Source organism: Paralichthys olivaceus, chromosome 10, assembly GCF_024713975.1.
Source record: "Paralichthys olivaceus isolate ysfri-2021 chromosome 10, ASM2471397v2, whole genome shotgun sequence".
Classification (NCBI taxonomy): Eukaryota; Metazoa; Chordata; class Actinopteri; order Pleuronectiformes; family Paralichthyidae; genus Paralichthys; species Paralichthys olivaceus.
In genome coordinates, this window is record NC_091102.1 from 6,199,921 (window position 1) to 6,225,977 (window position 26,057).

At 44.3% G+C, this 26,057-nt stretch overlaps 2 protein-coding genes across 18 annotated transcripts in view; both read left to right on the forward strand.

The window, feature by feature from the left end:
* Nucleotides 1–26,057, forward strand: part of lmo7a (LIM domain 7a) — a 45,853-nt gene that overhangs the window by 8,012 nt on the left and 11,784 nt on the right. For 14 of the 17 annotated variants that reach the window (XM_069533689.1, XM_069533691.1, XM_069533688.1 and 11 more), the window contains exons 4-15: nt 717–786; nt 4,703–4,809; nt 13,661–13,691; nt 14,999–15,112; nt 16,134–16,350; nt 17,084–17,333; nt 22,128–22,157; nt 22,822–22,933; nt 23,719–23,858; nt 24,331–25,018; nt 25,450–25,722; nt 25,934–26,048. In XM_069533689.1, coding sequence (XP_069389790.1) covers nt 717–786; nt 4,703–4,809; nt 13,661–13,691; nt 14,999–15,112; nt 16,134–16,350; nt 17,084–17,333; nt 22,128–22,157; nt 22,822–22,933; nt 23,719–23,858; nt 24,331–25,018; nt 25,450–25,722; nt 25,934–26,048 — 2,147 coding nt within the window. Of the gene's footprint in view, nt 1–716; nt 787–4,702; nt 4,810–10,531; nt 10,714–13,660; nt 13,692–14,998; nt 15,113–16,133; nt 16,351–17,083; nt 17,334–22,127; nt 22,158–22,821; nt 22,934–23,718; nt 23,859–24,330; nt 25,019–25,449; nt 25,723–25,933; nt 26,049–26,057 lie in introns of those variants that run through there. The other 3 variants (XM_069533690.1, XM_069533702.1, XM_069533705.1) reach the window with 2 other exon arrangements.
* On the forward strand, nt 19,051–20,773 carry LOC138411945 (LIM domain only protein 7-like). The gene has a single exon (XM_069533706.1). The coding sequence runs from the start codon at nt 19,289–19,291 to the stop codon at nt 20,177–20,179; it is 891 nt and encodes a 296-aa protein (XP_069389807.1). The 5' UTR covers nt 19,051–19,288; the 3' UTR covers nt 20,180–20,773.

Sequence of the window (26,057 nt, forward strand, 5' to 3'; positions counted from 1 at the left end):
GTCCTATACTTGGCCACTTACCTACTTACAGAGTGTGTTATTTGATGAAATTATGACCGATTTCTCTTCCTACCTCAAATACCTTGTGCATTCTTGTTTTGTGTCCTCCCCTTTAAAGTTTTACACCCCGGTTCCCTCCGCTTCCATCCCCACTGAGACGACCTCAAGCAAACACCTGCTTTAACAAACTATTTCGCCTCATGTTAAACTTTTAATTTTTAAAAAACAAGCAAATGGTGCTAAAGTTTCACGTTTTTGTCACCTTACAGAAACATTGCATTAAGTTTACTTATGAATGCTTTATAATAATGTCAGTATTACTCAAGAAGAAGGTCTCCTATTTGGAAATGCAAGCCTTTCTTTATTTTCTTTTTTCTTCAGCTTAACAAACAGCACCCTTTTGATTGCATTGCCATTTTTCAAAAATCCTCACTCTTCTGAGATGATATGTGGTGATTCAGGGTTTGTTTGGGGCTGTTTCAGTAGAAGAAGGTATGTTTTAGGAGCTGAGGGACCCAGTGTGTTTACATCGCGGTGCGGCACAGGCCATTTACTAAACTGGAGCCAGGTGGCCACCATTAAACCCAGTCGTAAACACACAACACCAAGGCTTTGCAACAACTCCTCACTAGTTAGACCAGTCTAGCCAATGGCCAGTGGCTTTCACTTACAACCCTTCCTCTCCATAATGTTGTGTCTCCTTCTTCTGCTCGCAGTCTGATCAACAAGATCAGGCCCGGTGTTGTCAAGAGGGTTAACAGGCTGCCCACGCCGATTGCTGGACTGGTAAGACAGGTTTTTTTTTCTTCAACCTAAATATGAGACATGGGATGTTGCATGTACATGTTGTTTAAAAAATATTTTGACATAAATTTTCTTCATGCACAGATTTGTCTCCTGTTATTGCTGTTTTCCCATGTTCAGGTGATGTTTAACGTAGCGTGTTAAGATGTGAGAGGAGGCGGTGACAGATACAGCAGTTGAGCTGACTGGTGACAGGTCTGAGGCACAGCTGCCAGTGAGCGAGAGGTGTCTGCCTCAGTGGCTCGTCGCTCCGCATATCCATCCGCACTAATAAGTTCAGTGAACGTGCGGCTTGAAAGGCCACCGCCGGCATTCAAGTGAACCCTAAACATGATGTCTGCCCCACTCGAGGGCTGCGTTCAATCAAAACTACGAGAAGAAGAACTATAGAACCAGAAAGAAATCTTTGAAGTGGTATGATAATTGAGGTTATGATTGACTGATGGGAGGTCAGAAGAGTTTGGTTCAAGCCACAAGGTGTTATTGAATCAGCTTTGTCTCCCTGGCTCTGTCTTGTGTCTCAGGCGTTTGTGGCCACGGTGACTCGGTTGAAATAAAGGCATTTTGTGTCAACATACAAGTTCTGTGAAAGTAGAGGGTTGAAAACCGTACCTTCAACCCATCCCTCACAAAGCTGTCTCCCTCTTGTGGGAGTAATTGAGTCCAGCTGTCTGGAGGAATTATGGAGAACCCCAACCCTAACCCGGAAAGTGTGTGTTGGTGGGATCAGTAACGCTCAACATGTTTGGCAAGACAGTGACAAGCTGGCAGTGAACGATACGGGCTGGCACAACTTGTAAACAGTAAACATAGTATTTCCAGCACCAAACGCTGCACCAGCATATCTGTGTTATGACACAAATCAAGTTTCCTGGCAGTTTGTTTTGGGCGGCTGGGTAATGTAACGGGCTGGGCACCTGCTGAGGTAATGAGGTAAAGTATCTGCTCCATCAGTAGCACTGGTGTGGTATTTCCGAGGCTTGGACATAAACCTTAAACCACTTGATCATAAATTCTCCCGCAAATGTGAAGGCTGCTGGTTGGCCCTGCGGAGATTAGTTTCTGCCAACCACACGGAGAGTAGCAGAGCGCTCTCCAAACAAACATTACTCACTCTCGCTCCACTGTGAGAATCAGCTTTTCTCCAAAAGTATTAAAGCTGTGTTGTTGTAGACTTCTCCGTCCTCTATCTCTCATCTCTGTAAATACAGATGAGGAGGGGAGAATTTAGCCGTGCTCCCTCAAATTCCAAAGTAAATCAACCAGTTAATGAATATCTTCAGACATTTATCCCTTTTAATGCAGATTATTGCCATAGGGTTTGTGTTAATGTACATGCTACCTGTCTCCACTGATCGTTACCAGAGATTCTTCTTGTATTCTGAGTTTCCAAAAAAGGCCTATGTAAGAGAAATCCTGAGAAAAACAAGATGACTGTTCCAGATAATAGAGAATGACCGTAATCGCCTGGCAAACACCTCGTTTAACAATCAGATAGGAACGTTTTTTATGCACATAATTGTTTTGTTTTGAGAGAGTTCAGCTCCCACACCAAGATTCAGCTCAGTCAGAATAAAGAACCCAGTGAGGGAGAGAGGGGAAAAAACGGAAATCTCTGGTTTTGTGGAATATTTAGCAACACTGGCTCCAGACCCGGCCCTTTTCTTTGGCTTCACTTGCGTCCAAGGGAATGTTTCCCATGTCAGCAGACTTCTCTGCCTGTTGTTGATCACTCCGAGCTGTGGGTTTGAGTCATGGCAAACTGGTTCGGGCCCGGTTCTGCTGGGCAGGAAGCCGTTACATGAGTGGGGGCCTGGATTTGAGGAACCACTGGGCCTCAGTCAAAGATGACTCCATCTGCCGCTGCGTGCTGTAAATAGACCGTAATGGAGATAATGCTGGATGTTCCCACATATCAACTCCTTGGTGAGTTGAGGTAGCAGTGGGAGGAGATAAACGGTCTCAATGGCCCTGAAGGAGTTTTCACTGATTTGAATGTGTAATCATCTGTGCAATGACAGGCATCTGACCATGTTTTGTTGCTGTGTTTGCGTTGTATGGGTGTGTGTTATGACTGGATCGGACCGTTGGAACAGGATCCTTGTTTTGGGCCAGTTTTAGTAGTATTCTGTGTCCTCTCTGGTTTATTGTGACATGATTGGAAAATGCGTAGCCTGATATCTTAACCATAGCTTTGCTTGGTACGACGGGTCAGCTTAGGGTAATTGCAGAGCTTGCACATCTTGGAGAAACAATGCAGTTGAAGAAATAGAGTGACCACAATGTAAACCAGTGGGATCAGCTTTTATATCAAACCAAACACCTTTAGAGTCGGATCTTTCCATTTCTTAGTGTGACTTGCTTATATCAGGGGGTCCACACAGTCTGCATGAGAGGATTAGAGGCTGCTGGACGGTTACAGCATATTTAGCAGGATTATGTGCAGGCACAAGTCAGTATAACATTCTTTCAACATCATTATCTCTGCATGTTCTGGGACTGACTGTTGGGCTCTTGGTTTGATAGTAATGAGGATAATTGACATTCATACTCAAGGTTATAATCATATCCAACACGCTGATGATTTTAAAGTTAGTGTTGTGTTATTGTTGTTGTTGCAGTCGGAGGTAAAGAGACACATTTGCAGACTGTACATGCTGTATGCATTGAATAACCAAGTACATGTGAACTATGTTACACGTGATGAGAGAGGTCTCACTTATGATAAAAATATCTTCAGATGACGCAGGAGAAGAGAAAATCTTTACAGTGACATAACGAATAAACAGTGACCCCTGCGCCTCCGTACAGAGGAGGAGGAGGAGGAGAGTGTGTTTGATCCCTGACCTCTAGGGGCCCCACAGTGACCTGCAGGTTCCGTCAAAAGGGCCGTTGAAGGACAAGCAAAGCTGTTAGCTGGAGATGCCTGCAGTGAGAGGTCAGCTCTCTCCTACCATTTGTTAATAAGCATGTTTGACATTTAAATATAGAACGAGCTACCCCTTAATTATTCTAGCCCACGATGAAACCATGTGTCATTACACGAAACCCTGTTGAAACAGCGACGTCCCGATGGGAAGTGCAGACTTATAAACAAAGACAGAAGGGATTACGAGTGAAGAAGTCATAACCCCAGAAAGGAATGGTGCTTTAGTGGTTTAAGATTTGTATGAAGTACATGAGTATTTATGGAGAAATGATGTATTTTCACTGCGCTCACACATCTGTGTAAAGCATGTGCCCTCATACGAAGCATAGGCAAAATGAAATGAATCATATAGAGTCATGTACGAGGAGGAGAAACCGTCCTTCCACTCCCATGTCCTCATGAGTTGCTTCAGGGAAATATTTGTCAGTTTCTATCACCCGGGCCTCGTGTTTCATAGCAACCAAATGTCTCCAAAATACTCCACCACCCCGCAGATTCCACAGGTATTCTCGAGTAAAGGGCTTGGCCGGGGGAAGGGAGGGGACAGTTTCAGGGCGTGAGAAGAAAGGAGACGGCAGCATGGCAATGTGCTGCCTGTGTTTGTCATTTTTACACTCGCATGGCCGGTTGGGTGGGACTTCCACAAAGCTCTGATGTCATCCTTCCTGGTTTTGGCTGCGTCCCCACCCTGCTGCATGCCCACAGCCACAGGTAGCTTTGCTGCTGTCACTCAGCTCCTGTCACGCAGCCTCCACCCCCGCATGTGTGTGTGTTCTGCACTGGGTCACTTCTTATTTGCTGCACACATGCTCCTCCCCATCCGTCTCCGCTCTCTCGGGATATGAACTTTGGAAGCAATGAGTTGCAGGCTGTGTCCCTGCCATCCCTGCTAGAGAATTCTTCAGTGATTATTCTTTTGCTCCTGAGGGTGGACAACCTCCTCATCCCTACTTTGTTCCTTTTGTCCAGGACAACCTCAACGTCTTCCTCAGGGCCTGTGGCAAGCTCGGACTAAAAGAGGCGCAGCTCTTTCACCCCGGAGATCTTCAGGACTTATCCACAAGGGTGACAGTCAAGTAAGTTACTCTCTGATACGCGTGATTGTCATTCACATGAGATGAGGTCTGTCTTTTAGACTGACACCATTTCATGATTTTGACTCTCCTGTTGTTGAACTAGCCTTTTAACTTTCGTGGTTACGCTGATCTGTGCATTTTTTTTCGCTTTCGACAGAATCAGCTCTTTCAAATCAGGCCACGGTCATACACCAATCATCCACAGTCGCTTGTTTTAATCTTGTGCTTGATCTATGTATGCATCCATTCTTTTACCAGGCTGGGATGAATGTTTACATGTTTCACACCATCCACACACACACACACACACACACACACACACACACACACACACACACACACTCAGTATTTCAAACCACACACGAGGCTTGACTCGAGTTTAACTGCAGAGGTGTTAAAAAAGGTCAGCGCTATTTTCAGTTTGCGTGTACAGTATTCCTGTAGTAGCACGCACCTGTTGAAGCACGGCGCTGCTCAGTGTGCGTCTATGAAAGACGATGGAGGTGTCGGGGTGTGAAAACAGACAAGTCGGTGAAACAGAGGATGAAAGAATGAAGATTACATTCACTTGTTTGGTTGCATGTTTAGCAAATCAGCTAAAAATGAGATGTGAGAGTAGATTACATGCAGGTTATGTTGGAACAGAAAGAAGTTCAGCTTGGATAGTGCACAACTTTGCATGATGCTTATAGTGTTTGTTATGTTCTTGTTTAAGAGAGTTGTTGTTGTGTCAGTAGTGTGTCAGTGTTGTCGTATGTAGAACAACCTGTTCAGCTTTTACCGGTGTGTGGTCAGGAAGCAGAGCACAGTTCATCCACACTCTCTGTGGCTGTATAACACAGTGGAGGTGAAGTGCTTCATGAGTCCCTCACTGGCAAATACAGCATTTTAGTTTGGAAAATAATGCAACATGATGTAATGAAGTTGTGGTCCTCTCAACGCTGCCTGTGTGCCACTGGGCTCTGCTGCTGTATCTGTCAACTGTGTGTCACTTAGCATCGCCAGTTGTGCAGTTCAAGTCAGATCGGATGTTTCTTTGAGAAGTTAACAACAGTAACGTTTCTCCCATGATCCAACAGAGAAATCTCTATTCCACTAATATTAATGCTGAGGCCACACACACACAGGTACTAAATGAGCAAACTGCCTGTTGTTTCATTATTGCTGTATTGGCTAAATGCTAAATGTGCGCTCCAATCTCATGAATGCAAAGATAAACTTTTATAGACCTCATGTCCTGTGTTCGTTACCAGACGTTCACCCCCTTGCATAATCCTCCACCGTGATATTGGCAGTAGAACTAAACTTCGTTCCAAAAAATTTGACATACTCTATTTCACCTTGCATTGGTGGAATTTGTGTTTTTCTGTGGATCGAACAATTTCTGCATCAAATCTCTACAATGAGCAACACAAAATCCCTTGTTCAGTTTTCTGAGTGTCCTGCAGCTCTGCTCCGTCTGCCTGCGTGCGGGGGTTCGGTCAGATGGGGGCTCAAAGTCCTATTTTTAGGAGCTAGGAGTCACTTTGACAAGCAGGATTGATTGGAATGGTATCGGGACTCGTGGTTGAGGATCTTTTAATAGATTGTTGTCTCTCTCTAGTACATTCTCTCTCACTTGTGTATTTGTGTGTGTGCATGTGAAAGTTTGAGTGTGATTATCGGTTTAGATTGTGGTATTTGAACAAAAGAAGCAACGTGTTGAAATCAAAAGTTCTCAGAGTGTAATGGGGGCCGGAAGTAGAAAAAAACATGTCAACACTTGCAGATACAGTATGTTTACAACACTTTAACACACACAGCAGCAGAAAGAAATGGTTCAGCCCGAGGCTCTCTCTCTGCGTGTCTAAAACAGGGGGGGGGTGGGACTAGAGTTGAACGTTACTTGTAATCAAGTACTTTCCACTGTAGCATAACTGTTTCTGAATTTCTGGAGTGAAGAATCTATGTAAAAACCAGCTTATAGAAGTTAAGACAACAACCAACAATCTATACATCAATAATGTGTCCGTGTTTTCATAAAACACAAGACAAGGACAATTCCTCATTTGAGCCACGAGGATACACGGTGTGTAAATACTGCCTGGCTTCGGAAGTTTCCTTTCCTTATCTACTCCCCTCAGGAGTGGCCTTACTGCCTCAAATCCCACGAACCATAAACTCTGTGGTCGAGGGTCACACCCACATGTGTCTGGGGCCTGGGGCTGACCTGCGTTTGTTTCTTATGGTTGCTGTGCATTGGATTATTGCAAGTGTGTTTCTTATTCCTGTGGCGGCTCTGTCATGTCTGGTTTGTCAAGGATTCCATTCGCTCAGAAGAGAAGACATACAGAACATACTTCTCTTTGATTGCTGCTGCAGACACTCGAATATGCTCAGCAGTCGCAGGTTCTCATTTTTACATGAACCTCCTCCAGCTGCTTTGTTCATGAGTCAGTCGGGATGAATTATACAGAGGAAGTGTCTCCAGTTTGTCTTTGACGAAGACTTAACACTAGATGAAAATGTGGAGGTGTCTGTGGGAACAATTATGTGGTTCCCGAGCTGCAGTATTTATAACTGGAGATGGCACAGGGAGAGTAACACGAGGAGATAATCCCAAACAAGGCTGCAGCCAGTGGAGGTTTTTCACTTATCAGAGAGTAGGCAAATGAACAGAGCACAGAGAGAAAGTATATTCTCTCAGCTGTCTTTGCCCCTGGTGTATATCCAACTGCCACTCCCTTAAACCCTGTCTGACAGGTGCTTCGCTCAGCTTCCCTGTTCTCTGGTTCAGCAGCAGTGAGGGTGGGATCCTGCTGCTGCTGTGTGCTGCTTTTCACTGTTACAGGGCTATTATTAGCTTTTCCTGGCAAAAGCCTTGTAAAGCAACAATCTGACATTTATTGTCTGTCATTAACTTTCACTTTGGTATCTGCAGTATGAAACGTGCAACACGATGAAAGTGTGATTCTTCAAGTCATTAATATATCCGATATATTGGTATCAGAATTTCTTTATTCCCTAATATCGGTATCAGGCCCTCCAAAGTCCTTATTGGCCTGGCTGTAATACGAATCAAGAGAAAATATATGTGAGCTGCAGGTTTGTTATTTTTTTAAATCAAGTGTATTTCCACTAAAACAAAACTTAAATTGATTTAGGATTGATTGGTTTCATTGAACTAAGCCTCCATGAGAAACACTGAATGTCGCACTTATGGTTTGAAATAGTTTTTAGCAGCTATGTGCTGAGAACATGACTCAATACATAAAGGCTTGTGTTATTTCAACAGCCATAAAATATTATTGAATGTCTGCTTTGACCTTTGAGCTCTGCAGTTGTATTGGCCTTAACCACCATCTGCAGTGCGTACTCCTCTATTGCTTTGTGTTGTGCAACCTGCTCTCTGATTAAGAGGTTTATCAGTCACAGGAACGCTCAGTATCAGATAAGTCATACAACATGACGGACTGTTGTGATATAGAAACGCATATCACCCACATGTCGCCCTACGACACTCCCAGAGGTGTAACTCTGACCAGACTGAATCTGAATCATCATGACAGGCTATGATTCACTGACTGCATTAGAACAATTCTGTCCATTTCTAATGACTGCTCAGGAAATGAGGCATCTTGAAGGGCTCAATTTAATTGTATCCACTTCCTTAAGACCCTGAAAATGCCACTCAGCAGCCTGGACTCCAGGTCGGAGAAGGACCACCACTCGAAGGACACGCTGGCTTGTCCCTAATGACATTAAATGTCAGCGGATTACTTTACACTTGACCTCTACGAATGTTTCAACAAGAGCCATTTGTCACAGAGCTAACTCTTAAATGGGACATCTGGCTCCGCAGGCGGAAATTACAGCGCGTGGAACCGAGGATGCACGCGTCATTTATCCTGCACTGTTACACATTGTACTGTCACACTGTTGCTAAGGAGCGCTAATGCTTATTCAGCCTGTCCCAGTATCTAAGCCTCATGTACCTCAGACTTATCTTCCTCATACTTACTGTACATTGTACAGTGTGTATATTGCAGTGGGTGTGAGAGGGGTTATAGCATCATATCAGGCAATAAAGGGTTTATAGACTGTAGCTGTTGTTAAACTTTGAGCAGTGGTGGAAATTAATACAAAATTGAATCAAGCTCCACCAAATTACACACACTCATAGAAATCAGTCCTTCAGATTTGTTTCGTCATGCATGAATTATTTTTTGGGGAAAACAGTGAAAATGTTGAAAAATGTTATGTCAAAGAAAGTAAATATAAGTTCCTGGATCTGCACTGAGCCCACATTTCTTGGAAAGTATTTTTTGCGTAAACTTGTTTTGAACCAAACAAACCATGGAATAAACGGATGGGTTGAAAACATAACCTCCTAATGTGTAAAACATGTCATCATCTTATAAAACATGTTTCATATTATGAGGAGGAGAAAATAGCTCCATCGATATCAGGTAAAACATGTTAAATAATGTAATAAATACAATTATTACACAGCAACACATTGTGTCAAAGGTCCATAGTAATAAATTATCTCCTGAATCTGCAGCTTCACTCTGCGTTATTGTGAGTTTCAGCTCATTTTAACTGTGTAGCCACAATTCACTGTTCTGGTTCATTCTCTCTGAACTCTTATTTTTGGTGACTAACTGGTGAACACAGCAGAGCATGTATCAGCTGAAGGGCCAGATGTTCCCTCAGGAGTTGGTGGAACCCAAAAACAGAGCAAAAAGAAAAGGTTCACATGATCCAGATGAGGAAGACGACTCGAAATGAATGAGGCTGTTTTTATTTGTAACTCCTGGATGTGCAAAGAAGTTAAATAACACAGTTCCCATATCAGTTTAAAAGGGTGTTCATAACAATGATAAAATATATATATTTTTAATATAATATTTATACATATACATTATATATTTATAAGTATAAGTATATAATTATAAGTACATTTTTAAATGCAGAATCTTTACCTGTAGTCATACTACAGTTATATTACTATAGTCTTACTACTAGTTGAAGTAAAGAATTTGTGTACTGGTTTTTTTTCCCCTCTGTGACCTGCTCTCACTGACAGAGCACATCCCCCGCAGAGACGAGTCCAAAGTCTCACTTGTCGCCGTCGTTTTGATTTCGCAAATTATTGACACGGGGCTCGACTGCTCTCCAAAAAAGAAACTGCCCTACTGAGGCATGTGGATCAAAAATTTCCGTCTCCTATGAGGAATGTCAGTGACCCTCTGTGCACAATAGAGAAAGAGGAGTGGTTATGTGAAGCGATTACATGATGTGGATTATGTAATCACTTCCTTGGCTCCGGATCAAACCAAATGTTTGAACCACCTGAAGGAATGTGCCGTTTCTCAGACAAATGTGGACGCACCACACAGCCTCTTATCAGAATTTATTCAACCTCAAGAGGTATTGCACCTCGTGCATATTGTAACTCTCTTGAATCAACGCAAAGAGGACGAGCGAAGTGTGTTGGCGTTCAGGGTGTGGCTCACTGAGCTGGCACTGCTCTGGTTTCACATTTTAATATGTGGCACTGCTGTCACTTCTCCGTGCAGATTATTCAATGATGGTCAATAAAGTTTCTACACCACGGAGGAGGCCTCGGCTGTAAAAAGAAAAAAAAAGAAGGCCAATACAAGGGTTATGGTTGTGCTCTGTAGATGAGTTGGAGAGAGAAATGCCAGCCTCACTCTGTGTCCTCGCTCACAGAGGGTGCAGTGTCTGTGACGAGTGTGACACAATGATGCCCGACACTGTCTCACCCGCAGCTGAGCCCTCTGTACAGAACACGTCTATTTTTATAGGACTCATAAGAGCGTAGGTATTTTTATGATAATGCAAGAATAGATAAAGGATTTTACATCTGCACGCACAAGAGAAGTGATCTCCATTGAAGAGGTATGATTCACATCGTGCTTACAGGCTTAGATCTTTGTCTTCTGTTGCCGTGGTGGTTTTAGAGGAAATGCATGGACTCTGTCACATCATGTCGTCTCGCTTCATTCATTCACCTGTAACATTATTCACCTGTAAACTTTTTCACCTGTAAATTTACTTTAAACATGTTTTCTTGCCATGTGGCGGCACAGGAAAGTGATTGACATGATAGAAAATGTAATTAACAAGTTGTTTGACTAACATTTGACTGGTGGCTTGTGTTTCATCAGTTTCATATCTTTCTCTTCATCTGGTTTGCGTTGGCAGAACAAGCAGTTTCACATTTAAAAATCAAGTTTGGCAAAATGGTGTCAAGTGATCAGAAGCCTGTTATGTTTGTTGATGGTTGTGTAGCAGCAGTAGTTGACCTCCAGATGTTGACTTGCACTTGTGTGTCTGGCATCTTTTGGATTTCTACTTGAGGTCAAATGAAGAGTCGCTGTCTGGAGATGGATTTGTCGTCTCTCACTCTTTGACTTCTGCGAGAGTGTGAAGCTGTGAATGCAAGAGGTTGAGGATAAAGGCTGAGATAAATGTCTTGTGGACGTCCCGTTCATTTGTCAGCCGGGAGGGTTTCCCTGTCAGAAGTCTGGATACTTACTGTACAACGTGTATTGTCTCAGGCCTCAGACTGTGAACGTCACTGTTTCCCTCTCACTAAATGACAATTGCAAATGTTTAGTTCTCCAGGGTTTAAGTTTCAGCTCATTCAGTTTGGAATAAATAAGCTATTACGTTAAAACTTAAGTAATATTTATGTTGTGATGATTCATTAATGTTTACTTCATCTTCTCTGTGATTTTTGAAAAGAAAGAAAATCTGTATGTAGTGTTACATACATGTGTATGAAAGAGGGAGGAAATATACGATTTTAACCTGCTCCTTGTTGTTATTAGAATGATTATACATATATTGTTTTGTGTTTTTGGATTAGACTGAAATGAACCAACTGAATTAAAATAAGTCTCAGCTTTAAAAAAATTAATTTCGATTTTTTTCTTCTCTTTTTGACTTTATGTTTCTTGTTAACTCAAGTGAACTGTTCACAGATCTGCTCAGCATTGCTCAAAGACAGTTTAAATATAAAAGTGATTATTTTTATAGAAGTCATTCTTAACCTGTACTCTGTGTAAAAATCTTGTCTGGTGACGTTTTGTGCTCAATCATATGAGCGCTCAGCTGATTCCAACAGACTACAGTCATGTCCCGAGGCTCCGGAGGCCTGAAAATAGACCTTTTTATTTCCTCCTCTCTTCAGCTATTACCCCGAGCCATAAATGAGCATTAAGAGAGATGTGGTGGTAGTTTGGGTACACTGCAGCTCAGCTTATTTTCTGGACCTGGCTACCACTGCTGTAATTTTAAAACATTGTGACCGTGTTCCAAGCCACACAAGAGAGGGCATTTTTTTCCTGCTGCTGCTTTTATTGGGTCCATTAATTTGTAATATGCCAAATTGTTAAACGCCCATTTCAGTTTTTCACCACTGGGGAATTAGAACGTTGGAAACCCCTGGTGTGAGATGACGCATGCTGGTGGGAACGTTGAGCTGCTTCCCATCCAGTTAAATGGTGTCAGTGGTGAGAGAAGTGCTCAGGTCCTCAGAACCAGTAGAGCAATGTAAAAATACTCTATAACAAGTAAAGGTTCTGTGTTCAAAACTTAAAGTAAAAGTATTTAAGTATGAACAAACAGTTAAAAACACTATTTGAATAAGTACATCTTAGCAAAAACACATTGAGACAGTGTGAAAGTATTCTCTCGTGGTGATGAACCTTGAAATAAAGAAGTCTTAAATATCAGTGTGCACCTCCGGGTCAGCACCAAACCACAGACAGCAACTGATGAATGGTTGATAGGATGTATTTACAGTGAAATATTGGATAATTCAATCTGAGAAATGTTTATCGTGTTACATTAAATCATTTTAACTCAGGCACTTGTTTGCAATTTGAACTTGTCTCGAAACTATTTCCCAAATGAGAGATTTGATGTAACTGCTAACAACTCATAGACGAGGCAGGTAAGAAGCCACAAGCCAAAAAACAACCACTTATTTAATCTTGAACATTTTAAATATCAAAAGTCACCATAAGATTTAAAATGATAGTGTTTTATTATGCACCCCTGACTTTGATTGCAGTCATGTAAGGTGCACCTAAATGCATCAGACCCTCGGCAGGTTCCATTAGCACAAGAGAGCAGGAAGGATGTGAAGCAGACGATATATCCTCCTCACTGTCACTGCTATGGTGACTGTATGTGCTGTAGCTGTTTATCACTGTTAGGGCTCTTTAAATAGATGCTACAGTCAAACTAGTTGACAGGTTCACAGTGTGCACACAGTAGGCAGGTAATATCAGGCCCGCAGGTTGAGACTGGGGTTGTTTGGTTTCGCAGGAGCCAGAGCAAGCAGACGTGTTCCTGGGAAAGTGATTTACTGACTGTCACACCCCAGAATTATGACAGTGTATGTGTGTGACCCTGCGTTGCTGCTTTAAGCTCTGGTTCTCCAACAGTAGAGCCTTATTTGGTTTTTCAAAAGTTGTTCTTTCAGTCATTACTTTTATCATCTGTTGGGATATTTTTATGGCCCTAAACATGAAAGAATCAAGGTTCCAGCAGTTGCTTAGTTTTGCGATTAGTGGAAAAAATATGCACACAGATGTCATTCAATCCCAACTCTAACTTTTTTTTTTTTTTTTTAACACAAATGTGTAGTTGTTATTGCTCTCTGCTTTTGTTGCTGCTGTGTGAGAGTGAGTGAAGGGCTGACAGTCGTCTGGATTGTGCTCTCAGTTTCCAGCTCTTTCACTGCCCCCCCCCCCCCGTACCAGTGCCCTCTGTTCTTTTATTGTCATTTCCTCTCATACACGTACACCTCTCTTTTCTGCTCTGTCTCTCGCAGGGATCAAGAGACCAACCGGAGGCTGAAAAATGTGAGTGAACAAATATCAACCCTGTCTTTTGTTTGTCTTTTTTCCAGGCATTTGAATTGTTGATCTGTCGTTCAATAACTACAAATTCTTAAACATCCTTTATCTCTGGTTACCGACGTCTTCAGGCACCATAAGAGAACATCATTAAACCATCAGTGAACCATCAAAATATATGATGCTTTTTTTGCTCACATTTATTTTCTTTGTGTTTCTGGTTAAATTTCCTAAATAGGTAAAAATAGAGTAAACTGTTAATTCAAACAAAGATTCTTGAGTGTCACACTGTGAGATCACATGGACGCCTTGCACAATGATCACGCTGAATCCAAAGGGTAATATGATGAATATATGAAAACTAGAATTCCAACCAGGCTCATTATGTCATAGGACAGAACAGAAAACTGAATTAATCTTGGTTATTTACATTATTTCCATGAGTTCATGGAATGAAACCGACGAGCTCCTCCTGTGCTGAAAACTAGTTGAGATGCTTGAAAAAATAACGACAATGTGTTTGTGACACCAACACAAATTAAGAAAAAATTAATTTGAGAAAAAAGACAAAAAAATTAGCCTGATCTGTTGTTTTTCTTCTTCCTTCATTTAGTTGGTTTTAAGTTCTTTCCTCTAAGTTCACAGTGAGATACAGACATGACCTAAGGATACGGACGTTGCTTTAACGCAGCTTGTATTCTCTGAGATATTTGTCCCATCAGGTGATATCAGTCATAAAAGAATATATCGCGATATTTCACGATATGGATCAAAATTATATCAAGATAAACATTTTCCTGTCTGTAGATTTGAACTTTAAAGGCTCCTAAGTAAAGGGTGCAGTTTTAAAGTCTGGATGTTGTTGCGATAACTATTAATGTTGTTTATTTGGAAACACTACCTCTGTCATCACGGCCTCATCGTTGTTCTCCTGCGTGTTTCTGTTGTGCACTCCCACTGCAAAAATAATCATTTATTTTGAACTTGCAAGGCATAAACCCAAAGAGCTGTCATGTCGATTTGAATGGTTTCATGTGAGATAGGGGACCAGCAGGATTGATGTAGTGATGTTTGCTCGCTTTAGTGCGTTACATGTCCGCGTCCCACCCAATAATGCACACGCAAACGGCAGCAGAGCAGAGTTTTCTGGATGAGCCTGGAAACAAGAGGGTGATGTGAGCCCAGTTCATAACAATCACCTGCTTTAGCACTGCACAGAACATTCACCAGTGAGGGTATAAAGCTATCACTATAATCTGATTGTGTCTGATAAGAACTGGTTTTCACTTGCATGTCTGGTTTTCTCTCTCCAGGTGTTGATCACCATTTTCTGGCTCGGCAGAAGAGCTCAGTGCGACAGATTCTACGATGGACCTCACCTGAACTTCAAGGCGTTTGAGGGATTATTAGGCACAGCACTCTACAAGGTAAACTTCCCCGAGAGGGTGTTTAAGTCAGTGTGCACTTTGAGCTGGCTTATCCCTGTTGTCATGAAACAAACGATTAATTTTCTTTCTTGAAACCAGGAATAGCATGAATGAAATCCTCATTTCTGTATCCTCCCTGGTATGTGGACTATGCCACGGAGGAATGAGCGTGATTGGCCAAGGGGGCAGCAAAGCGCTGGCCATGAAGGAAACCAAAGCTAGGTTAAGTCACGAATGACCTGATCCCTCGACTCAGCTATTTTAATCTTGTTTACGGCGCAGGGCACAGTTCATGCAAAAAGCAACCACGTCTTTTCCCGAGGAAGCACGTTCCCTCACCCTCCTCGGCTCATGCCAGTGTTGAATTTGACACTTTGCTTTCTCATAGATTTATTCGGCGGTTGCGTGCGAGGCCCCCCATAATTCAACTCGCTATAGGGATTTTTCGGTTACTGTACATTTAGCCGTGCTAATCCAAGTTCAGTGGCACAGGCTCAAGCTGGGTTTAGTTTGTGGACTTGTATTGTCTGGGAGGCTTCGGTACATTAAAGATCTGAAAATCATTTTCTTTTAATGTGGCTGACAAGTTTTTACTTGTTTATAGCCGTGCTGGTTGAGTGTTTATGGCGTTTGTGTGCAATGACATTCTTCTCATGCAGTAAACACAGTCATCAAGGGTGCATGGATCATGGCTCTGGTTGTTGAATAGAAAACAATAAGGTTCTGTTTAGATTGTAGCGTGCTCTCTTCTCTATAGACCGTATGGAAATATATGTTAACAGCAGCTGAGTCTACTTGAGTGAGTCATGTCAGTTCAGACTTCACACTTTACATGGGAGAGCTACCATGCACACAACACACAGCGGAGCTAAATATTTTGATTGGCACGCTATTATCTGACTGTGTGTGTGTGTGTGTGTGTGTGTGTGTGTGTGTGTGTGTGTGTGTGTGTGTGTGTGTGTGTGTGTGTGTGTGTGTGTGTGTGTGTGTGTGTGTGTGTGTGTGTGTGTGTGTGTGAAAGGCTTTGCAGGAGTCGTCCAGTCAGAAAGGCAGCAACGTCAGAGACAGTGGTTTTGGAGATAGCTGGTACTCTGAGCGAGAGGAGCTCCACCAGCTGAGAGGAGGAGGAGGAGGAGGCAGTAGACACAGGAGAGACGACTCCCTGGACAGTTTGGACTCTTTGGGATCTCAACCTCACAGCATCTCCTCCGACACCACCCTTAAAGGCGGCAGCGAGGGTAAGAAGAAGTATTGTCATTTTCATGCAAAACTGAAGAACTTCTGCTGCTTTTTTTCCCCTATTAAACCTGAATTTATGACATTTAAGAAACCTAAGCACCATTTTTCCTTTCACACACTGTCAGTAGATTGTCATCAAAGTGTTCTGCCTTTCACAAATTGTATTTGCGCATCAATATTTATGATCCAGTTGATCTGTCTTGAACTTCAAATATTTGAACAGTAGATACGCTCCACCAGAGCCAGCGTGTTGACTCCCATTTATGAAGACAAATGCATATCGCCCTCTAGTGGTGTGCTTTTGACAGGGGATATTTTCAGTGAAGAATTCCCTCTAGGTTCCGCAGGAAGGTGATAGATGTCTACACTGACACCGGTCTGGTTTCATGACTTCATGAATTATTGTTCCCTGTAAGAGAGTGAAGTACTCGCCAGTGATCCCGGAGCAGACTGACCTCCCCTCCGTAAAGAGAGAGCAGTGAGACATTCCTCAGTCATCCACACTGGCTTGTAAATGAGGAGGCCTCCGCTCCCCACCCTGCACCCCTCTGTTACTCCTTCAAAGTCATGCCAGAACACACAGCACACTCCCCTCAGTCTTTCCTCTGTTCTCACCTTATTTGTCCTCTTTGCTAAACCTCATCTCCTCCACCAGACATGTACCGTCCTTTTCTGCCTCGCCATCATAACCTGTCCTCTTCCTCATGTTTGTCCCCCGCTCTCTGCGTCCAGGTTGTTGCAGTGACACAGAGGCTGACTCCGTCTTCAGGATGGCTGAGAACAAGGACGGCCTCAGTTACCGGAGGTCGGTCGTCATCACTCCCAAGACCAGCACCCAGTTCAACCAGTTCCTGCCCAGTAAGGACAAACCTTCGGGTTACGTTCCCGCTCCTCTGAGGAAGAAACGGGCAGAGCGCAACGAGGACAACAGGCGTAGCTGGGCTAGTCCCATATACACGGAGGATGACGGCACCCTCACCAGGTACAACACGCGACAGTGATGTGTTTGAAGGTGCTGGTTATAATCTTTAACTTTGTTTCCCTCTTAAAAGCATAAACAGAAAGTGATGGGTTGAATTTGGTTGTCTGCGTCTTCTCCTGTCACTCTCGGGTTGTGTTGTCTCCATTTGGTCAATGGTGTTGTTTTTCATTTTGCTGTGGCGCGGAACGATGACCTCAGCGAAACAGCGCTTTCCTCCGACCGCTTTGGAAAAACTCACACATCCCAGAGTTCCTCGCCTGACACTCAGCTGCAGTGGACATACGAGTACGAGAGCGGCAGTGAGTCTGATGTAGACCGGCCAGACCCAGATCTGGTTCTGGACGATCTGGCCAGCAGACGCTTCCACAGCCCCTCCCCGGCTCCCCCCACCAACTTCGCCGTGCCCATCAGTCCCCAGGCAGGAGGGAGGGCAGCTGAAGGTGGGAGGGGCTCCAGGCCCAAGGTCACTGCTCAACAGAATGTGACCTGTCTCAGGTCAGAGAACGCGAAGCTGCGGTGTGACTTTGATTTGCCTGCGTGATGACATCATTGCTTCTCTCACCCTCAGTTTGCATGGTTAACTGTAACCATGAGTGGTTGGGTCGTAGTGTGCTGCCGCTAACAGCTCTGAAGTCCTCAGTTTGTTGGTTTCTGTTTGACGTGTGTTGAGTTTTAGCTGCAGCACGTCCTCATTTGCTCCTTCTGCACTCCACCAGCTTGGAGGAGGGATTTGAGTTGGCAACATGTTTCCTCAAATCAGTTTTTGGCTCCTTCACAGTTTGGTTTTTGAGCTTGCGTTGGTTTTCAGTTTCTTGCGTCATCTCATTTGAAGTGCTTGTGGAATGTGTTCCTCTCTGCGTGACTTTTTCGTGCAGTGAACACCATTTTGACACGTGTCGGTTGGCTGTCTCTCTCGAGCAGCGGCGGTGGCATCGACGGTGGGGAAACGCGGCCACCCCACCACAGCTCTGTGAGGGTGGACCACCGCCGAGCTGTGAGGACTGACAGCCTGTTCGGGGACATTTACTACGACTCTGAGGATGACGACGACGAGGTGGGCTACGCCGACCCCGTCCAAGATGATCTCTACACTCGCAAGATGGGTGTCAAACCGGAGCCTCTGGGTAACGTGACTTATGATAAGTTCTTACCTAAGTTCTGGACGCCTGAGGAAGACGTTCACATACAGAAGATTAAACTGGGCTCTCAGAAGAGGCCCTGGTATAAGAAGATGCAAGGCTTCAGGTGTGTGAGGGCATTGAAACACAGCACATACTGCACATGCACTCGTAGGCTTATTACTTCACAGAAATAATTTATTTTCTGCTTCTTGCACAACCTTTTCTGACTCTACACACTTAATCCTCACTTGCATGCCAGTTCCTCCTGTACACTGTCCGACTGAAAATGTGGTCTGCTCAATCAATTCTTATTTTTCTTTCTCTTTCCCTACTATCGCCTCCTCTCTTTCCCTCTGTCCCCGTTCTCTACCTCTGTCCTCTTCTCCTTCGTCAACCCTGCTGTAGCCATACGAAGTCGAATTCCTCGTCGGAAGATTCGGACTGTGACACCAGTCCTCGGCCCTCCTCCGCCCCCTCTCTCTGCGGCCCCTCTCCCTCTCACTCCCACACACACAAGGCCTCGGCTCACACCACCCTCGTTGTGGGGAAAAGGTCGATACAGCTGCACGATTGTGACGATGAAAGAATGTTTTAGAGCATTCAGATTTGATTTGAGAAATATAAGTGGCTGCATTAACCACAAGCTGCTTCTTAATATACTAATGATAAAGTTAACAGAGGAGCGACTGCAGTTTCCCTAACATGCATCATTAAATAAACTGCATCTCCACAATATCATATCTTAATTACTGCCTATTCTAGTGAAGACATAAAGCTTGATATTCAGATTCTTATTTCTTGTGATTTGATCTTTTTGAATCAAATACCAACACTATGGCTGCTTGTAGTATCTTTTCCTCCTTTTCTTGCTCTTTCATCCGGTTCACATGCATGCACTCATCACCTCTCTGTCCTTTTCTTTCCTCCGGCCCGTGCTGCAGTCCTCACATCCAACCACACACTCCCCCACAGCTCCCCGAGACACAGCCCCCTCTGTTACAGCCTCCCCCTCTGGTGTTCCCCCCAGTGGACCCCGCCTCAGGTCCCAGGCTGGTCAAATGCGAGAGGTGGCCTCTCCTGGGGCGCCACGACCCCCGGGAGCCGCCAGATCCTTTTGATTATGAGAGCATGTTCCCCGACCTGGAAAACGATGACATGTTTGCCAGGCGGACCCTGGCCTTCCAGTCCAACACGGACCTGGCAATGATGAAGTCTCAGCTGCCCCACAAACGCCGTCTCTACACATCCGAGCCGCAGCTCAATATCATCACCCAGCAACACGGCCGTGGCGGGACAGAGGAGAGCGACTTCCCTGACATCGAGCAGGACGATGTGGTGTATCGTAAGGAGAAAACCCAGCAGACTCAGCGACCACTTTCAGGAGCCCCTGACAACTACGCCCCCATGCCCATCCCGGAGCCCTGGGCTCTGCCTCCTGACCTCAAAGCCAGACTCCTCTGCCCGCCATGCCCTCTGACCCAGGAAGCAGCAACAATTAAAGAGGATGAGGTTGAGAAAGAGCCGCGTCCTAAAACGGATGACATGCTGGTTCGTAAGCTCGGAGCTTGTTCTGATCAGAGCCAATCGGCCAATCAGATGACTCCCTCAGTGCCTTCTTCCTGTAGCGAAGGTGACCTGCAGAGGTGGCAGGCTATCAGAGAAGCCAGTCGGCTGAGATATAAGAAGAGGCTCTTGGTGGAGAGGCTAGCTGCTCTGAAGCTGTAGAAACAAGTCGATGTTACTGTGCCCGGTAGCTTCTCTTTACTTTGTAAATTTACTCTTCCATTTGTTTTTCTTTTCGGTCTTTAGATATTCTCTGTCTGATGCTGAGTTGGTTTGGACAGCATGTTTTTAAGGCCTCCGCTGTGAGAGATGAGAGTTGTACCAGATTAAACTCTCATTTCTGAAAACCACTATGCAATGTTTGCAAGCACTGGATCAGTTTTGTGTGTTTCAACAGAAACTGCAGCAAAGGACATGTGGTGAAATTCACTACAGAAGTTACCCTGAACTTTTTCTTATTTTAAGTGTTTGTTGTGACCTCAGAATTGATATGCAATGGAAGGGAATGCATCATGGTTTTCTGCACAGTGAATATGTGGTATATTGAAAATGCAAGTCCAGGTTGCACTTTAAACCCACAACTGTTGTGTATTTTGAAGTGTGATTTATGAGCAAATCAGCATAAACTCATTCAAATTGTTTGATTCATGATGAGTTTTTGAAAAGAAACTCAAATTCTACATTTTATTTTTTGGTTTTTCTTTTCCCGTCAGACCGAGCTTGCCTGTGAATTAAATAAATAAAGAAGAGAAATGATGAAGTTGTGGTGCGTTGCATTGAACTGGCCGTTTGTTGAACTCTTTTAACTTCCACAGAAACCTGGATCTGACCAGAGTACAGAGTTGTTTTCCTCCACACAGGGAACTTCACACTAACACGTGAGGCTCAAAGTGCAGCAGCATGAGCGTGTGGAGAAGCCTCGAGTAATATCCAAACATAACGTCCCGAGGACTCTGACTTTAAGCAGCGCAACTAAACGTAGCCTTGTCCTTAGAGCTGACACAAAACCTATAGAAATTCCCCACGGCTTTGAACGAAGGTGCAACTTGCGGACTCCATAGTAACCTGGACACAAATCTGTGGTGCAGTGTTTGCACACGCACAGACACACACAAGGATTCACAAAGCAGCCATTTAACCTCAGTCAAGCCCATCTGGCTTTACTTCACATCCATGTGTATAAAACCACAGTTCCAGTGACATCATGTTGGAGTCTGCAGAAAAAGGAAGCATTGTTTTTTTGGGGGGGGTGATACGTGTCCACACACTTCTCCAGACAAATGTCAGGGAACAGAAAAAGTTAAACTGCACAGTAAGAAAACTACTGTTATACACAGTGGTGGAGAGAGTACTCAAACATTTTACTTAAGTGAGAGTACAAGTAAATAATCAAATGTGCTCAAGTAAAATTACCACATCAGCTTTTCTAAATTAAAAGTAAGTATTTGCTTTTAAATACAGTTACTAATATATAATTCTTGAATGCACCAATAAACAACATAATTATGACTTATGAGTCGCGGCGCTGGCTTTTCTGTATCCACAATATTTCTTTTAAATATATAAATATCGAGAACACACAATGCAATGTTTTGTAAAAATGTAAAAAAAAAATTACAGATATTTTCTGATATATCTAGTACAGTTAAAGTGGAAAGTACCTGCAAATCAGTCTATAGAGTAAAGGAGAAACATGAATAATACATTAAAATATAGTTAATTAAAGTTAAGTTAATTTACTTAGGTACATCCCACCACTGATTAAACACAGCTTTAAATTCATATATACTCCTCTGAGATTTTAATTTTTTTTGGCTGGGTTTACAGTACATACCCTTCAATGCAATTTTATTAACACTGTTAGCAAGCACCTGCTGACAGTGGAGAGAAAAAACGTCCTTTAAACAGACAGAGCTGGACTCATGGTGGACGGCTGATCTGCTTCCACTGGTTTATAATACAGTGATATTCAAGCACAGACTGGAAGATGAGTTTTAAGAGTCACAAACTGTCCCTCAGCTCTCAACCAGTCGTTTCTCTTTCCACTGAGTCCAAGGCCACTCTGCAGAAAAGTGATTCTGTTTGTCTGTGGTTCTGTTTGTTTTCCTAGAGAGCGTCCGACGCAAGAGAGTATCGACGGGTGAGTTGATCCGGGCTCACAGGAATGTGGCACGTTTGCATTTGCTCTGGTCTCTTACAGTCACACACCCCCCTACTGACTACTGTGCTTTTGTGCTGCTCTCCTCCCTCTCTCTGGCTGCTAAACGCTGACACACAGTAAAGTGTATTCCATGGTACAGGGCCAAGTTCAGGGTTTGTGGGGGGGAGGTGGAGGGTGCAGCTCCACAAAGCTCTACTGACAAAGAAACAAAGCAAAAAAAAAAAAAAAAAAAAGAGTACAATAGCAATACGCTGGGTCATCCATCCACCTAAACTGCAGTGTGTCCCAGAGAGAGAGTCGTGACTGAGCAGGGGTCTTAACACTCTGGTCGAAATATGAGACGTGTGTAAATCTAGGCTGGTGAGTGATGTTTCTCCAACGGGCGGTGAGGTTTGACTGACGTTGCATGATGGGAAAAGGCTGTGACATGTGTCCACTAACTCACTCATCACTGTTGTCTGTGGTTGACCCGTGTGCTGTGTTTACAAACTAACACTTGGTTACAGGACAGGTGAATGAGAGGCCTAATATATTCGCATAGTGTTTGCTGCAACTTAACCGGAGGAGATGGTGCATGGAAACACTAGAAATGCCGGTTGGCCTTTTTAAAAATATAAACATTTCCTTCTCTTTTTCTCCACAGGAGTAAATCAACAAGTGATATCCAGGACCCCATCGTCTCCCGGCAGGCTCGCTACGAAGAGCTGCAGAGGTACCGCGAGCAGACAAAGGATAGTGATGACAAGTGGCAGGATGTGAGTATTAACTGATATGTGCGTGTGTCCACCGCTCCAGGATATCTGTTCGCTTCCCATCATTCTTGTTGTATAAATCAAAGACAAGATGACAGAAAAAAATAAGTTGTGATTTCCAACACAGATAAGGTTGAAGTGAAAGGTGAGTGCATGGAGACCAGGACAGCAGGTGTTGTGATGCAGTGAAGCGGCTACAGGGTGAAATGAGAAGGGTTTAGACAGAAGCCAGAGATGAAGCAAGTCGCTGATTGGTGCAGCGCTGCCCTATGGCTACAGAATGTCCTCATTTCCAAATCACAGTGTCTGACACAGGAAATACTGTCAAACAAGTTATAGATTAATATGAAATGACTTTATAATGCGAGTTAATCAGTGTAGAATTAACTTATTCCTGGAAAATTGGCTGCAGGGCTATGATTCTATAGACAAATACTCCATTACAAGTGATCAAATGAAGAATAATATGCAGTTATCCACATGTGCATGCATGGCTGTGTCGCACCAGGCGTCTGTCAGCAGTGCGATTGGTGTCAGTGCAAAATAATGGAGTCTCAAAGCAGCATTTAGGTCACACAGTCCCCCAATGCACAGGGGAGGTGAGCCAGGAGGAGCCTGTGGAGCTCACAAGTAGAACACCTTCAAATGTTGCCCTCCTCTGTCTGGCTCCTTCTCAACTTCACTGCGCAGTTAGCCATGCAACACAACCGGTCTGTTTTTATCTAGATCTAAACTTAGAATCGGCACAAAATGATGCACCAGGTGACGCGAGCTTACTTTTGCTCCAGGACCTGAGCAAATGGAAGAACCGGCGCAGGAGCGTCAACTCTGACATTGTGAAGAAGAAAGAGGAGCGCGAAAAGATCGAGCAGATTACCTTCGGCGGTAACAGGAGGTCCAAGACCTTCAAGGAGATGCAAGAGGAGAGGTGAGAAGGAATAAAAAAAAAACCTGATCCGGTTCTTTTGATAATGCACAATGATAGATCCTGTTTTTTCACTTGAAAAAAATCAAGGCACACTGAATTTCTTCCTCTTTTAACTCCTTTCTACCCTCGGAGGTGGATCCTTCACTGAGGTAATCTTAAGAGAAGGTGTGAATGAGATGTTTTGCAGATTTGAACACAGAATATTTGTGCAGGAGTGAGTGAGGAGAGTCTCTGTACGTTTGCCATTAGTCATTGTGGAAATGTAAATTAGTCACGGCTCACAACCTGCCAACTCGCCCCTCTTTTACTGTACCACCTTCCTTTACCCGCTGCTTTTCAACCTGTGCTCCTCCTCGTCTCTCACTGCCCTCCCCATTTCATCTCCCTGTGCCCATCTTCATCTTTAATCCTATCCATCACTGTTTTTCCCTTTTAATCTCATCACCTTTCTCCTCCTCTGTCCGGTCCACAGAGACACTAAAGGAAAAATAAGCCTTGGCAGTCGTCTTGGCTCTCTGTCTTACCTGGACGACGAGGAGGACGTATTTGAGAGACCCGTCACCTCCCCTCGTACCCGAACCCTCCCCGCCAGGAGCTTCACTATTGACACTCCTTACCATAATTTCGAGCCCTCTGAGCCTTCTCTGAAAGAGGACGACCCCCCCGCTGCCTCCCCAGCCACGGGCAGGGCCGCTTCCCCTCCCACCTCACGGGAAGTCAACATTGTGGACCGTCCTGCAGGCAGAGACACCACGACCCCCATCACTCCCAGCCTCACTCCCTCCAGCCGAGGCTCTCTCCACAACTCTGCTGCAGTTGCACCTTTGCAGAGGAGTCCCATCTCAGAACGCCGCAGAACCACCAAGACAGAGGAGGTCACGACCGTCGTCTCCTCCTCCAGAGCCGTACAAAAGGTGGCAGAGCCCAGGCGCCCATTGCGCACACAAGCCAAGGTGGAGGCCCCCTCCTCTGGTTTTCTGTCCAAACAACAACCACAGCCCAGCTCGATGGAACCCAAACCTCCCGGGGTGTCTCAGGTTTCCGCCTCCCTCCCCAGGAGCTACCAGAAATCGGATAGCGCACGTCTAACCTCAGTTGTCACGGCAAGGCCCTTCGGGACCCAGTCCTCCCGCATCACCTCACTTCCGCGAGTCTTCACAGTGAGTACTAGACGATTTTACAACCAAACACAAACTAGCAGCGTGGCACAAAGGACGGGCATCCAGAGGGAGTGTAGGTTAGAAATGTTTGCCTTGGTGATCAGGTACAGTTTTATTTGTCTTGAGTGCATCAGTTACCCAACAGTACGATCTGATTACTGTGTGAATAATGGATGAGGCCAGTGTTTTTATAATGCTAACTACTAGAGCAGCTATTTTCAGCCTTCTCACATTCATTACAGTTACAGCAAATGCAATAGACAATATATAATGTTTCACACACGTTTGAAGAGCTGGTTTCCCCACATTTTCAAACCTTGTACAGATTAAAATACATTATTTCCTAATCATCAGCCATTTGTTGTTCAATGAAGTTTTACATTCTTATGGCCCCCGAACATTATTTATAATTCTGCATTCATCCCTGACAGATGGACGACCCTCACAAGCGTGTCAATGGAGACGCCTCGAAGAAGTCGACGGTGCCGAGTCGCTATCACCAGTTCATGACCACCGAGGACGAGGCTCACTCCAGCTCGGCCCACAGCAGTGAAGATGAGGAGGAAGAGGAGGAGGCGGTGGCGACGCGGGGCAAGACAGCGCCGAGGAGTGTCACCTCAACTCAGAGCACCTCACCCGTCCCTGCTCCTCTGGTTAAGAGAGAAGCTCCAGTCAGTCCTGCTCCAGCCAAAGAAAGCAGCCAGGTATTTAATTACCTGCTGTCGACACAAGAGATCAGCTGTTTTCTTTTTCTCCTTCAATCAAGACATTAAAAAATAATGCAGCTTTGTTAACATGAAGTTTATTTAAGACTCTCTGAAGGGGAATGCACACATATATATATATATATATATATATATATATATATATATATGTACTGTTGTGTGCTCACCCGTGCTGGTGTTTGGTTTGTAGGAGAACTACTGCGACATGCGGATCAGCCTGAACCAGAAGCCCAACAGCAGCAGAGACTTTGGCTTCCAGGCAGCCTGGGACTCAACCGGAGCTCGAGTCACGTCCATCCAGCCAGGTAACAGCG

Excerpts from the sequence above, each read along its gene's own strand:
- LOC138411945 (XM_069533706.1), top strand. The coding sequence starts at position 19,289 with ATGGCTGCTTGTAGTATCTTTTCCTCCTTTTCTTGCTCTTTCATCCGG.